Raw genomic sequence first — 16,562 nt, 5'->3', positions numbered from 1 at the left:
CTCCAGGAGTCCAGCAGAACTCTCCTCCAGACCTGATGGATGAAAACTTCCACCTCCCCCTCACACTGTCTCTCTCCAGACAAACGCACCAGACCCTCATGAAGAGTTAGAGAGGAATCTAAGCGAAAGATGTAGCATTTTATTATTATATTATATTATATTATATTATATTATATTATATTATATTATATTATATTATATTATATTATATTATATTATATTATATTAAGAAAAGTCATGACATTTGCCAAGTATGGTAACCCATACTCAGAATTTGTGCTCAGCATTTAACGCATCCAAGTGCACACACACAGCAGTGAGAAGTGAACACACTGTGAACACACACCCAGGGCAGTGGACAGCTATATATATCTAGCACCCGGGGAGCAAATGAGGGTTTAGTGCCTTGCTCGAGGGCACTTCATCCATTGGTATTGATGGTCGAAGAGAGCGCTGTTCATTCACTCCCCCCCACCTACAACTCCTGCCAGAAACGAGACTCGAATCTGTGACCTTCGGGTTATAAGTCCAACTGTCTAACCATTAGGCCACAGTTGCCCCTAATGAAATGAAATTAGATTCAAAATGATTAGTAGATGCACGCAAAATTATCCATGCACTGCATACATTTTATACCACAAACTAATGCCTTTCAGTTTGAGTCTGATCAATATTGGGATTAAATTATTGTGCAGTGATTTGTACAAATACAGACATGTTTGTTAATAAAAATGTTCTGTTCTGCATTAATGTATCATAAATTGCTCATGCAAAGAGGAATCTGTGCGTATGTGGATCAGGTGACACGTGTGCATTAATTGACGTCTAGTTCGAGTCAATCTTGTTTGGTGCATTTGGATTTAATTTCATTTGGAGTTCATTTTCATAGTTTACAGCATTTCATGTCCCACACACACAACTACCAATAAATAAAGCCCAGTGCTATTCATGAACGTAGGATTACATTAAAGCTGCAGTAGGTAACTTTTGTAAAAATATATTTTTTACATATTTGTTAAACCTGTCATTATGTCCTGACAGTAGAATATGAGACAGATAATCTGTGAAAAAAAAATCAAGCTCCTCTGGCTCCTCCCAGTGGTCCTATTGCCATTTGCAGAAATACATCACTCCCATTAAGAAACAACCAATCAGAGCTGGTGTCCGTAACTTTGTTTGTGTTCAAAATGTAGAAAAATGTATATAATAAGCGAGTACACCATGAATCCATTTTCCAAACCGTGTTTTTAGCTTGTCCTGAATCACTAGGGTGCTCCTATAATAAGTGTTTATATTCGGACTATTTTAGATTGCTTCGGGGGTACCGCGGCGGAGTAACCCAGTACCTTTGTGATTCTTCATAGACATAAACAGAGAGAAGTAGTTCCGGCTACAATGTTCTTCCGCAAGACGCAACAGTTCTGTTTATTAACCGCTAGAGCGTCAAAAGTTGCCTACTTTTGTGCTTTAATGTGCAGAATTTTGTTCAAATAGAGACATATTTGGGAAAACAAATGTTAAAGTTTTATTAAATTATCATATTTTGTGCATGTAGCAATTAAAATGTGCATTTGTGGGATCAGACGACAGGCGTTCATTCATTCAGTTGATTATATTTGATTCATTTGAATTTTGAGGCATTTCCTCTCATAAAACATTCCTAAAACATTCCTTTTGCTAAAAGCCAGATTTATAAATGTTACATTGTGTTCCGTTTCAAACGTTCACTCCCATTATATATGGGAAAATTCCTTTCTGCTGAAGCCTGATTTGTTCACGTTAGTGTAGCTGCACAAACAAATGGCGATTTAGCAATTTCCAAAAGAACAAATTTTCAGCATGCGTTGTTCCAAATGGCGCTCCGCGAGTGTGGTTCAATGCACAATGAAGATGGCCACAGTGAGTGAGCCACCTGCCTCAGCCCATGCTATGCTCCTGTCTAAGCTCGCAGGTTGCCTTGTTCTGTCAAACCCACCTGTCTTTTTCCTCCCCTAAGAGTAAAAAAACTGTGGGGCAGTGGATCTCTCTGTGTGGGCTCGGGCGGTGTCAGGTCGGCTCAGCACCCATGTGTCCAGCCCTCCCCACGTCCTCTTAAACTGGTGTGCTTCACAAATGAGGACCAGTGCCCATCTTCAGCTGCAAGTGGACTGGTCTCATTCGACGCATCCAAAGAGGACAGCATTCCTCTCGCCAGTGCCCAGCCCCGTTCTTGCTAGACATCCATGAAGAGCTTACCAAGATGTAGCGAGCCCCCTTACTCAACACAGGTAAACCCCTCCTTTGGAGCAGCTCTCACTACCATTGATGGCGCTGACGAAAAGGGATACACCAAACATCCCAAAAGATCTATGCCTGCCGTCTGCTCGCGGCTTAAAGGGCCATGCAGCACATCCATCTAAGCCCTGCAGGACCACTTCAGCTATCGCTAACAAGGCTTACGCAGCAGCCAGACAGGCTGGCTCAGCGCTGCAGAAAATGGCAGTCTTCAAGCCAAACTTCTCTGCAGTATGAATGAGTCTGGCCAGGAGCACCAAGAGGCCTTTAAAGAGCTGCACACAGCAACAGATCTTGCTCTGCGTGTTACAAAGTCCACAGCGCAAGCAATCAGCAAGATCATGGCCAGCCTGGTGGTGTTGGAGCACCGTTCTCGCGGGGCCCCTCACCTCTTCAAACACCTCTGAGAGAGTTTCGTTTGCAGTGGGTCACGTCATGCAGGTGCCCGAATACATTTGTGACGAGTGGGGAGGGGGCCAAGAGCCGTAGGAACGAGGCAAGGAGTGAAGACAGTGAAGGACGAGAGAGGACAACGCCTGGATTCATTTTGCATTTTGGTTTTGTTTGTGCGCGGCAGTCATCCGTGAGGGGCTGCCATGCTGTTTTGTCTTTATTTTATAATTAAAGTTTAATTTGTTTGTCCGCCGGTTCCCGCCTCCTCCTTCCCACGAAAGAACAGCTTTACATTATTACCACTGTGATAGTGGAACCAAATACTTTAAAGAGCAAAATTCCTCATCCTCTAGCAATCACTTACACAAACGTAGACTCCCCCTTTTTTCAAGCTCTCGTTTGAAAAAATAAAACCTCTCGCTTCCCGTTATATGGCTTGGACAGCCTTTCCAGGAATCTCGAAATGGGTTTTGGAAACAATTTGACGAGGCTACTCACTGCAGTTCGCTCAAAGGCTGCCCCACTTCAGAGGCATTGTGCAATCTTCTTTCCTGGACAACGATGCTATTGTTCTCGGGCAAGATGTGCAAGCACTACTTGCAATATGGCGCTGTGGAAATAGTGCACCCAGCAAACAGTGATTCTGGCTTTTTCAGCGGCGATTTCCTCATTCCAAAGAGAATGGCGGGCTCAGACCCATTCTAGATCTCAGACATCTGAACAGCTCGCTTATGTGCCAGTCATCCAAGATGACGGTCAAGAAAATTCTCGCGCATAATTGCCCTGAGGATTGGTTTTTGAATGTTACATTACATTGGCTTATCAGTATGCAGTCCTTCCATTTGTACTGTCCCTGGCCCCACGTACTTTTATGAAGTGCATAGACGCGGCTCTGTCCCCTCTCAGGCAGATTGGAATCTGCATATTAAACTACCATGGCGATTGGCTCAACCAATGCAAGAGCCAGTTGTTGGCCAGACGACGAACTGTCTTTCTGAGAATTGTTATGGGCCCTAATGCGGACATGAATCTTGCCGGGTAAGTCTCTGACAATTCGCCGACTGACGGCTTAAGGGGTGACATGCCCCCTGAGGGTTTTTCAGAGGAAGCTTGACCTTATGGCCGCTGCCGCCTCTGTAACTCTTCTGGGCCTGCTCCACATGCAGCCCCTCCAATTTTTGCTAAAGGCCAGAGTCCTGCCCCACACTTGGTGGTTGAAGAGATTTCCGGTCAGGGTGGATCACTGCTGTATCGAAGCTGTGGCCCACTGGAAAGTGATCATGACAGATGCGTTTAACTCCGGGTTGTGTAAGCTGTTGGACGGTAATCCGGCTTTTGAATCCTGGACAGCTCAGAAGCGATGGCTACATATAAACTGCCTGGAAATGTCTCCTTAACCCTTTGTTTCTTCCTTCCAGCAATCAAAAGCCACCGGTAAGTGGTGTCTTATATCAATCACCAAGACGGCCACAGATCTCACGCCTTATACAGAGTGGTTCATCGCCTTCTTCTCTGGGCACAGAAAGAACATATGGTTCTCATGCCCCCAGTTAAGGTTGGGGCGAAATAATGCCCAAGTCCCTTTGGGCCCATGTTAGAGCTCTAACACTGGGCTCGCACAGCAGCATGTAATTGTTGCTCATAGTGCGGCATGATTGGAATTGTTCCCATACATAAAGGGAGTGAATGTTTGAAAGGGAATGCTTTGCTTAACATGACCTTGATTGCCAGAGATAAGGGAATGAGCGTTATGTCACTTGCCACACTACAAGCTGCATGAATCAATGATTGTCGCTTCAGTCGAATGATGAATGGCGCTATGGGCTGACTTATAGAGTGGTTGGTCCCGCCCCTTTTGGCGTGCTTAAGTGCAATTGGTTTGTGCAGCAACACACATGTAAACAAATCAGGATTTGGCAGAAAGCAAAAAAAAAATTTTTTTCTATACATAACGTTCATTCCCTTATCTCAGGGAACAGAGGACACACTAAGTAACTAAAGAGTTTTCTTTGTTTCGGCTATTCTCATCTGCCCGTCGAAATACAAGTACAAATACAGTTTTATTGAACTTGTTCTAACTTAACTCATCTTGAGACACAGAATAGTTTATATTAATTTTGCCAAACAAGAACTTTGTGACAATAGCTTACCATGTTTTTTGTTGTTGTTGTTGTTTTATTTCTGTCACGTTGACATTTATTCCTTCCTTGTAGGCTATTATTATTATTATTATGCTAAGATGCTATTATTATGCTACTATTATGCATTTCTCTCATACTGCAGTTCAGAGATGGCATCGTCTACTTCATCTTTGCATAATAATAATAATAATAATAATAATAGCCTACAAGGAAGGAATAACGGACAACGTGTAAAACAACAACAACAGAAAACAACATGGTAAGCTTTTTTTTTGGGGGGGGGGGGGGGGGGGTTTGGCTCCCAGTTTACATGAGGGCAGTCTGAAGTTAATGTCCATAGAAGATAACCAGACTCTGTAACCACACACTTAAAGTGGGGGCTTAGTATGGTGGCAGTCCGCCAACGTCTTGTTCCTCTCGCCGGTCTGAGTGAGGGCTTCTCTGGCAATCCTCCATGTACAGAGGAATCTCTGAATAAATGCATGCACGGAAGGAACAATGGCATTGGATTCTTGAGAGGGGAATAATGGTGGCTGGTAGCCTAAACAGCACCGGAAGGAAGACAAACCCCTAGACAAGACCGGGAGGGAGTTATGCGCATACTCTACCATGGTTAACCTGGAACTCCAAGATGACAGTTCAGCAGATGCCAGACACAACGCATCCTGGTGGGCATTCTCGGCCTGACCATTAGTCTTCGGGTGATATCTGGAGGATAGGCTTGCAGTCACTCCCAGCTTTCGATAGAACTCTGTCCAAAACCTAGACACCAACTGGGGACCCCTTTCAGAAACCACATTCACTGGGAGGCCATGAATTTGGAAAACGTGATCTAAGACAATAGTCACTGTCTCCCTCGCTGAAGGCCATTTGGAGAGGGGAATAAAATGGACCACCTTTGAGAACCTGTCCACCACAGTCAGAACTACTGTCTTGCCACTAAATAGAGGCAAGCCAGTAATGAAGTCCAGCTATGTGTGACCAGGGCCGCGAAGAAACCAACAATGGTAGGAGTAGCCCTGCTGGGGGTCGATTGGATCCCTTGCCCGCAGCACAAATTGGACAGGCCGACACAAACTTTTGAGGATCCTGCGCCACGGACAGCCACCAATACCGCTGCTTAATTTTGATTCCCTATGGGGTGAGTAATATTAGTGAGATGGGTGAAAGGGTTCTGGCAGAAATAGGTTCGGCCGAAATCCCCAAAATTTGTTGCCAATCTGTAATCCATGAAGTTGCCCTCCGCTCCAGAGACGATTAATTCCGAAACTTGTAAAACAGCTCCCCCAAACTGTACAGAACAGAACATTTTTATTCACAAACATGTCTGTATTAGTACAAATTGCTGCACAATAATTTAATCTCGAATTCCACAGACTCAAATTGAAAGGCATTTGTTTTGGTTAGTAAGATACGTTTAAAATGTATGCAGTACTGTACATGGATAATTTTGCATGCATCTATTAATCATTACTATTTCATCCCTTTATATGATTTGAAACGGCAGAATGTAAGAGTTAGCGAGCTGTATAGCCTAACTGATGAAAATAACCATAATTTTTACACATTCAGTTAAATATTGCACTGCAAAGCTCAATAACATTTTTAACTTGTCTATAACTCTGCAAATGACCATGGAATAAGTGGGATAATCAATGGTTTGCCATGCATAAAAGGATTTGCACACCAAACCATTGATTATCCCATTATATTATATTATATTATATTATATTATATTATATTATATTATATTATATTATATTATATTATATTATATTATATTATATTATATTATATTATATTATAGCATGATCATTTATAACACATTTTTCAATAAAGTCCTCTCACTAGAGCAGATGACTCCAACATCTCGTCTGTGAGAACATTCAGCTCGACTCCATGAAGAGATGGAACATTCTGAGAGTTTTGTTTCATTCCCGTCACAATCAAACACATCAGCCCAGATTTCACCACTTCCTTCTCCAAACCAGTCTGATCCCACAACAGACACAGCAATCCCACAATTCAGCTGTGTACAGAGAACACTTGCAGCTCTCATATCCCAGCATGCATCACACACTGTGCCCCATTTACTGAAGTACTGACGTTCGACTCGACCAGAACAGATGTCAGGACCGTTTACCAGCTTGAGATCAATGTAACCTAGACAAAGAAGATGGTCTTAATGAAACAGAACAGGAAAGATAATGGTATGAATAATTGTAAATTCTTCAGTTGGTTCTGTTGAATACAATCTAAGCAGGGCTTGACATCAACATTTTTGTTCACCTTCGACTGTGGCTAGTGGTTTTCGAAAGTTACTAGCCACTCAGCATTTTCACTGGCCACAATTTCACTGTTAGGAAATGACATTTTATATGATTAAAGTTGACTATGGTATGCTAAGACACCGTAGCTAGATTTACAACTTCTTTAAATGCAAATGTCATGATTTAGTACATGATTCTCTGTGGTGGATCATATACCAGCAATTCTCAACCTGATTTCCACTTTTTTGTTCAACTGTCTTTTCTTTGCTGTTTCCATATATTTACAGGGTATCTGAAGGATTTTTAAAGTTAAGCCTTCTTTTTTTTCCTTTTTTTTTTTTAGATCTGCAAAAATAAAATTAATACCCTATGTGTGGGGTAGGACAATGCATATAGTAACATTGTAACCATAAAATAATATAATTTACAATTCAGATTAAAAATTGGGCATTGGGCTGTCCTTACTATCAAGCCCTGTGTAATTCCGCAAGTTTGTTAACCTTAAAGGTTGCAAAGTGGATGTGCTTGCTAAGGCTTTAAAAAAAAATCCAGCTGGGCCTGGATACATAAGACAAAACACTTCTGCTGTGTTTTGACTTTTGAATCATACAGTGCTCATTATTCAATACCAACATAGTCTTTTGAAGATTAATCGTAAATCAATAGCCTATCATGATTCTTGTCTTTCCGTCCCCAAATTTAAGACCTCTTGAAATTCTAACAGGCTTTTCATGTAACATTTTAGAAATTTTATATTTAATACAACTAATTTTAGAGTTCTTCAGGACCCGCAGAAATCAACCAAAGATGCTAATGACTGTTACACATCACTACTGATATCCAAGCCATGTACAATTTTACTATATTAAATAATACGATTTGTTTAAAAATTATACCAGAACACATCAGTTCCACATGATTGTCACGGGCGCAGTTTATATTATTTGATGTTGACGATGGACAGCGCCGAATTAGTTTTTCATTTCCTTTGCACTGAATCTCTTGTGTCCACATCTGAGTGTCTCCTTTGTCAAAAGCAGCTGCTCCCAGCACCTGTACAGGAGCCCCACAGTCCAGCTCTCTACACACAACCTCTGCATCCTGCTGGTCAAAGACAGCGGCACACACTGACATCCACTTCTGATCATGAAGGATCTCTAACCTCCCAGAGCACAGGTAAGGCCCATCAGCAAGTCTTGTAAATCGTCCATAGTTTATAGTTTCTGATTAAACAGACAATACCATTTTTCACTATGATTATGATACAGAAATAAATCAATAGCAAGTACTTTAATTAATAAAAATTAGAGCTTTAACAGTACGCGTATTGTGTACTGTATGATTCACGGGCAAATTCCAAATGGAAGTGATCATCCTTATCACCTTGGAGTGGAGACTAGTTTGGAGTGAGCAGGTCAAGTGTGTGCCATTATGTAGTAGTTTTGGAATCCACTTGGCAGAGAGAGTGACAATTACCTTGTAATCTTCAGCTAGCATGTTCCCTTGACGATGCAACATGGGCTGCATCTGAAAACTTAGGCAGCTGATTTGCTGCCTTGCTGCTGTATGAGGCAATGGCTTTGCAGGCAGTGTTTTTGCACAAAGGCACCTCATGAAACTGATTTCGGACAGGCTTCTAAGGCAACTTTCAGATGGCATCTTTATTTTTCGGCTTAACTGTCACAGAATGGAACGCACAAGATTATGGGATATCAAAGGAAGCTAAGGATACATCTATGCTGCCTTCAAAAATCGGCCCGATGAAGGCATCTCAGGAGACAGGAACTGAAGCTAACATTGAATTTGGACGTGTCTTGGTGCCTTCCTACTTTGGAATGCATCCTCTGAATGCAGCACTTTTCAGTTTTCGTATGCAGCTATGGTGTCTATCAGTAGATGTTGCTGTTTTAATGTCATAAATTTATTTTTATTGTTGTTAGCATAACTGTTGCAAATAACTTTTTTTTTTTTTATATATATGCTTATATAACTAATGTGTATAAAACATTTTAAAATATAAAATGTATATTTTTTTATGCCGGTGTACATCAGCGAAGTGCTGTTTTGCAATAACGTAATATTTAGCCACTCTAATGGGGAACCCGCCAAAAGAAAATTTGTATTTTAACCCCCGGAATGCACTTTTTATCGGGACCCCCTCGACATGCATTGGGCTAGTGTAGTAGCTATTGGGTGGGGTTTGTTGTGAAAACCTGGCAAGCATGCTGCATTGTCAGGGGAACATGCCAGCTGAAGATAACAAGCTAATTGTCACTCTCTCTGCCAAGTAGATTCCAAAAAACTACATAATGGCACACATTGCCCTGCTCACTCCATCCCTATCACCTTGGAGTGGAGACTAGTTTGATCACATCCATTTGGAATTTGCCCGTGAACCGTACAATACACATTATGTGTACTGTTACACCCCTACTAAAATATATGAATTATCAATTAATTGTTCATGAAATGCTTTGAAACCAATCAGTTAGTTTACATTGTATAAATGATATTTATTAATGAAAGTCTGATCATTGATGCATTAACAGGCTGATGTATGGAGCAGCTCACCGGAGCAAATGACTCCAGCATCTTCAGGATGACCACAGTTATGAACACCCCATCCTCTTGATCTACAGTCTTTCAGAGTTGACTCTGATCCACTACAGGCCACATCATCCATCCAGATTGGTCCTGATCCTTGTCCAAAGTAAGCTCCATTTACTGCATTTAAAGCCTCTCCGCATCCCATCTCTCTACACACCACTTCAGCATCAGTCATATCCCAGTCATCACCACACACTGTTCCCCACTGACCATTATGATGCACCTCCACTCTACCGCTGCAGGGACTGTTACCTCCAACCAACCTAACAGTGTTGAAATCTGTACATGAAAAAGAATTTAACCACACAGAGAGAGAGAGAGATGGTGGAGGATTTAACAACAGTAGTAGAACAGAAGTTACACAAATATTCATACATATTTTGAACTGGACAAATAAGAAAACAAATTATTTATTGTTGTTGTATTACAGTGTTTGACAATTGCGAAAATACTCTTTCTGAAATTAAGGCTCCTTTTCTTTAAACTTATCATATCTCCTGGAATACTAAACATTTATTTCCAAACTATTTTAACTCAACTATTTCTCAATAGCTTTTGCATCAGAACTAGACAAAACCATCAATTGAATGATAAGCTGTTATACACAGCAGCTACACATGGATGAGACAATTGTAAAACAATACCAACATGACTTGTAATTTCAGTAATAAATATTTTAAAGGTTAAACATTGACATTTTACCAGAACATTTAAGTCCCACGTTGTTTTCTTGAGAGCACTGTATGTCATGTGAAGTTGGACACAATCGAATGGTTGATTCATTTCCTCTGCACTGAATCTCTTGTGTCCACATCTGAGTGTCTCCTTTGTCAAAAGCAGCTGCTCCCAGCACCTGTACAGGAGCCCCACAGTCCAGCTCTCTACACACAACCTCTGCATCCTGCTGGTCAAAGACAGCGTCACACACTGACATCCACGTCTGATTATGAAGGATCTCTAACCTCCCAGAGCAGCGAGAACCTCCAACCAACCGGACTTCTGAACAATGACAAAAAAAAAATTATCATTGGTAACATTTCCTTCAAAATGCATACACAGATACTTCAGTAGGTTAGTGTTTTAGTAATATTTACTCAACACAGAAGACCATTTGTCACTATTATTATGATATAGACATAAAACAACAGCAAGTCAGTGTTAAAAACTTAATGACGTTAAATTACCAAAATACAATGAGAAAAACTTTCATATAAACGACAATCACCTAGTTTTTTTTACTCAAAACAAAGTGCTATTTGGAGACTAAATCTCCCCGTTTAAATTAGTTTGTGGATGGTTAGTACATAAGACAGAGTTGACAGCATGCGCAAGAGTGGCACGACTGTTTAGTGAATCTGCTCCAAAAAGTATTGAAGATCAGTCTCATTCACCTGAACAAATGACACCTGCATCTTTGCCATGATAACATCTGCTTTTACCCCATCCAGATGATCCACAGTTCTTCAGTGTAGATTCTGATCCAGTACATAATACTGTAGTCATCCAGATTGGTCCTGATCCTGGTCCAAAATGAGCAGCACCCAGAGCATCTACAGGTTCTCCGCAGTCCAGCTCTCTACACACCACTGCAGCATCAGCCAAATCCCAGTAATTATCACACACTGTTCCCCACTGACCTCTGTGAAGAACCTCCACTCGACCAGCACAGCGACTGTGACCACCAACCAACCTCACATTCACACTGTCTAAATAATGCACAAAGAGAATGAAATAAAACATTTTGAAAGACAGAGAGAAAGAAAATTTGAGATGCAAAAAGACACAAAATGATGATGAAAAAATACTAGATTGTAAAGATGATTTAAAGGGATAGCAATTCTAACCTGCACACATCAGTCCAAAATCATTGTCATGTGAACAGTTGTCATGTGATGGTGATTTTGGACAGAGGTGAATCTGAGACTCATTTCCTCTGCACTGAATCTCTTGTGTCCACATCTGAGCGTCTCCTTTGTCAAAAGCAGCTGCTCCCAGCACCTGTACAGGAGCTCCACAGTCCAGCTCTCTACACACAACCTCTGCGTCCTGCTGGTCAAAGACAGCATCACACACTGACATCCACGTCTGATTACGAAGGATCTCTAACCTCCCAGAGCAGTGTGAACCTCCAACCAACCTGACACCTGAATAATGAAAGAAAAAGAAACATTGGTAACATTTCATAATAAGGTTCAATTTATTAACATCAGGTAATTTATTTGTTACCCAATGTGATAATGAACAAAAATATTAGAAAAAAAGTTTATTTTATCAGTATACTATTGTTCATTTAAATTCAGGCTTATTCGTTATAAAAAATATGTGAATTTATACAAAATCCTATGTTAAAATTGTATACAACATTTACCTAGATTAATAAATGTTGTAAAAGTATTATTCCTTGTTAGCTCATGAAACATAATCAATTTAACTCAATTGTAACATGTTATCAGACATGAAACTATGGATGTCTGATGCTTATTTTAGACCTGGACATTATTTTTGTCTTTAAAAACACTCGCAAATTTTAGTACATTTTTAACAACATAATTGTAGTCTTCGCTGGTCAACCATTAAGCAATTTTCATTCATTTTAAAAGAAAAACAAGTTCTAAATTTGGATAAAAAGTTCGGTAGGTTTGAAGTAGTTTACCTGAGCAGATGACTCCAGCATCTTCACTATGATAACAGTTATGTTTACCCCAACCTCTTGACCCACACATCTTCAATGTGGATTCTGATCCAGTACACAAGACATAACTCATCCAGATTGGTCCTGATCCCAGTCCAAAATGAGCATCACTCAGAGCGTCTACAGGTTCTCCACAGTCCAGCTCTCTACACACCACTGCAGCATCAGCCATATCCCACCAGTCATCACACACTGTTCCCCACTGACCTCTATGAAGAACCTCCACTCTACCAGCACAGCGACTGTGACCACCAACCAACCTCACATTCACACTGTCTAAAAAATGAACAGAGAGAATGACAGATGTACAGGAAATAGAGGACAGAGGGAAACAAATATTAGGATTGAGCAGTAACACACACACAAATGTAAAAAATAAAAAATTGTTTTACTCAAAGAAAATGCATTCCAACCTGTACACACCAGTCCAACATCATTGTCATGTGAACAGTTGTTTTCATGTGATGGTGATGTTGGACAGACGTGTATCTGTGATTCATTTCCTCTGCACTGAATCTCTTGTGTCATCTTAGCGTCTCCTTTACCAAAAGCAGCTGCTCCCAGCACCTGTACAGGAGCCCCACAGTCCAGCTCTCTACACACAACCTCTGCATCCTGCTGGTCAAAGACAGCATCACACACTGACATCCACGTCTGATTATGAAGTATCTCTAACCTCCCAGAGCAGCGAGAAACTCCAGCCAGCCTGATTTCTGAATAATTAAAGAAAAAGAAACATTGGTAACACTTATTATTAAGGGTTAATTTGTTAATATCAATTAATGCATTCAGTATCATGAACACAATCGACAGTACGCCATTATTTGAAATCATTCATTGATCTAGGTTAATGTTAAATGTACCAATCATTTTTAACTCGTAGTTGTTCATCATGATGTATTAATGTTAATTTATACAAATTGCTATGTTTACAAACAAATGTAAATTGTAAAATAAAATTTAAAAAATGAAGTAAACAAAAAGAGCTTTACACAACATTTTTCAAGAAAATGCTGTTTCAGTCTTTTTCAGAGTATAAATTAGATCAATTAACAAAATAAGATTAATAAATGTTGTAAACTCATGATTATTTACACTTAACCTCATTATGTGTTAACAAATATTAAATATTCATTATGTATAATGTTTATTTTAGACACGGACATTATTTATCACATGAAAAAATTAAGTGGTAAATGTTTTAATCATATAAATATTAAGATTATTGGTCATCCATTAAGCACCATATATTAATGTAAAAACAAAAATTGAAAAAATTATTATTATTATTTACTATTGATAAGAGGTTTAAAGCAAGTGATTCATCACTATCGACAGGTTTAAAGTAGTTTACCTGAGCAGATGACTGCAGCATCTTCACTATGATGACAGATATGTTTACCCCAACCTCTTGACCCACAGTTCTTCAGTGTGGACTCTGGCCCCAAACACAAGACAAAACTCATCCAGATTGGTCCTGATCCTAGTCCAAAATGAGCTTCACCCAGAGCGTCTACAGGCTCTCCACAGTCCAGCTCTCTACACACCACTGCAGCATCAGCCAAATCCCAGTCATCATCACATACTGTTCCCCACTGACCTCTGTGAAACACCTCCACTCGACCAGCACAGCGTCTGTGACCACCAACCAACCTCACATTCATGCTGTCTGTATATTTAACAGAGAGAATGAGAAATAAAGAAACATTAAAGGACAGATGAAAAAATAGATATTGCAGAAACTGAGACATAAACAAGAAAACCACATATTTTTGTTAAAAATACTGAAAGATTCATTTCAACCTGCACACATTACTCCAACATCATTGTCATGAGAACAGTTGTTTTGATGTGATGGTGATCTCGGACAGAGGTTAATCTGAGACTCATTTCCTCTACACTGAATCTCTTGTGTCCACATCTGAGCGTCTCCTTTGTCAAAAGCAGCTGCTCCCAGCACCTGTACAGGAGCCCCACAGTCCAGCTCTCTACACACAACCTCTGCATCCTGCTGGTCAAAGACAGCGTCACACACTGACATCCACGTCTGATCAAGAAGGATCTCTAACCTCCCAGAGCAGCGAGTTCCTCCAACCAGTCTGACTTCTGAAACAACACAGATCATTTAAATAGTAGTCTTTCGAATGAGATGTTAAACCGAGGTCCTAACTCTCTGTGGTCATTAAAATCCCATGGTACTTCTCATAAAGAGTAGGGGTGTAACCCCAGTGTCCTGGCCAAATTGCCCTGTTGACCTTTGTCAATCATGGCCTCCTAATAATCCCAACCACTTGATTGGCTCTATGACTTTCTCTCCTCTCCACCTGTAGCTGGTGTGTTGTGAGCGCACTGCCACCATTGTCCTGTGGCTGTCGCCGTTTCATCCAAGTGGATGCTGCACACTAGTGGTGGTTTAGGAGAGACCCCCCTACATGATTGTAAAGCGCTCTGGGTGTACAACAATACACAATAAAGCGCTATATAAATGCATCATTCATTCAGTTGTTGTTAATAAGAACAGCAACAACAATAAGGGTAGCAGAGATGTGATTTTAGTTGTTTTTAGAAAGTATAGATTTTGTGTGTGTTTAGTTTAGTTTATGTTCGTAAAATGTGAACAATTTTCAGTGTTTTCATAACTTGTAACAGCTCACCTGAGCAGATGACTCCAGCATTTTTACTATCATGGCAGCCATATATACGCCATCCTTTTGATGCACAGTTCTTCAGTGTGGCCTCTGATCCAGTACACATGACAGTACTCATCCAAATTGTTTCTGATTCTGATCCAAAATGAGCAGCACTCAGAGCGTCTACAGGTTCTCCACAGTCCAGCTCTCTACAGACCACTGCAGCATCAGCCATATCCCAGTCATCACCACACACTGTTCCCCACTGACCTCTGTGAAGAACCTCCACTCGACCAGCACAGCGACTGTTACCACCAACCAACCTCACATTCACACTCTCTGTATGAATAATACACCAAGAGAAAGAAAGGGGGAACAAACAAGATTAAAAAATGGGAAGAAAATAACAGCTTTAATAAATTAATACAGTATAACTGTTGAATAATACTATCACATATAAATGTTTGATTTTATATTATTTTCCTTCTTCAAGCATAAACCTACCAGATGTGATGAGATTTATAATATAGCACAGAAATATTAGCATCAGACAGCTCGCCATCATTTTCTGCTCATATTATTTTCATCAGCGCAAAACACAGCACAAGTCTCTCCTCTGCTCCCTCAAACACACTGAAGAAACTGGCTCCTGTCAGCCCCCTAAAGAGAGAGAGAGACTCACAGCTGCCAATGACACTCATTGTTACCTTATTAGACACAACAGAGGAAATCATCAAACACAATCAGTGACAAATCAGAGGAGACATTTCTGATTTTCACCATATATATCAAAAGAACGTCAGCGCTTAACAGAACTCCTCCTCCTCCATATAGAGACTCTTCAGTGAAAATGCGCACACACACCTGCCAGAGGCAAAAATAGACACACATCATACAGGAGACATTAAAGATTTCAGAGAGAGGAAGCACTCCGGGATATTTACAGCATCAACACCTGCTGAGATAAAGAGACTGATAAAGGCTCACTTTAAAAAATATATTTCCCTCATACAATAAATAAATAAAAATTCTTAAAAAAAAAACTTAATTCAAATAATTATAAAAATAAAATAAAATATATATCTTAAAAAATATATATAACTGCAGAATTTCACAAATTTGCAACCCTGTTCCCTATTCTAGCATTATTATTATTGTTATTATTATTTATAATTGACCATTCAATTTTAGTATTTATTGTTAGTAAATTTTAAATAAAATGCTTTCATTCATTACAGCAAGTATTAAAGGGATAGTTCACTTTGAAATTAAATTTTGGTATGTTTTAGCTTACCTCAAGGGCATCCAAGATGTAGGTGTCTTTGTTTCCGCAGTAGTTTCCATTTTGATATTTTTAGGTCAACCCGTTCTTGTCTTTCACGCATATAATGAAGTTTTATTCTGAAGTTTTACCTTTTACTGTGAAGATCTAAACATATTTAGACATACAGGAAATCACAAGACGATTTTGATATATCAACAGTAGGGCTGTACAAAAAATGTAATGCAATTTTCATGCACATCTTGTCAGTAAAGGCACTCCTGTGATTATTAG

The 16,562-nt window shown here is 40.0% G+C and overlaps 1 protein-coding gene across 1 annotated transcript in view; it reads right to left on the bottom strand.

The window, feature by feature from the left end:
• The window catches only part of LOC127976399 (scavenger receptor cysteine-rich type 1 protein M130-like), a 226,170-nt gene that overhangs the window by 149,307 nt on the left and 60,301 nt on the right, over positions 1-16,562 (bottom strand). The window contains exon 11 of the mRNA XM_052580796.1: positions 6,657-6,971. Coding sequence (XP_052436756.1) covers positions 6,657-6,971 — 315 coding nt within the window. The remainder of the gene's footprint in view (positions 1-6,656; positions 6,972-16,562) is intronic.

Source organism: Carassius gibelio, chromosome A4 (genome assembly GCF_023724105.1).
Source record: "Carassius gibelio isolate Cgi1373 ecotype wild population from Czech Republic chromosome A4, carGib1.2-hapl.c, whole genome shotgun sequence".
Classification (NCBI taxonomy): Eukaryota; Metazoa; Chordata; class Actinopteri; order Cypriniformes; family Cyprinidae; genus Carassius; species Carassius gibelio.
The sequence above is the reverse complement of the archived record's forward strand: the minus strand, read 5'-3'. Positions and strand labels throughout refer to the sequence as shown.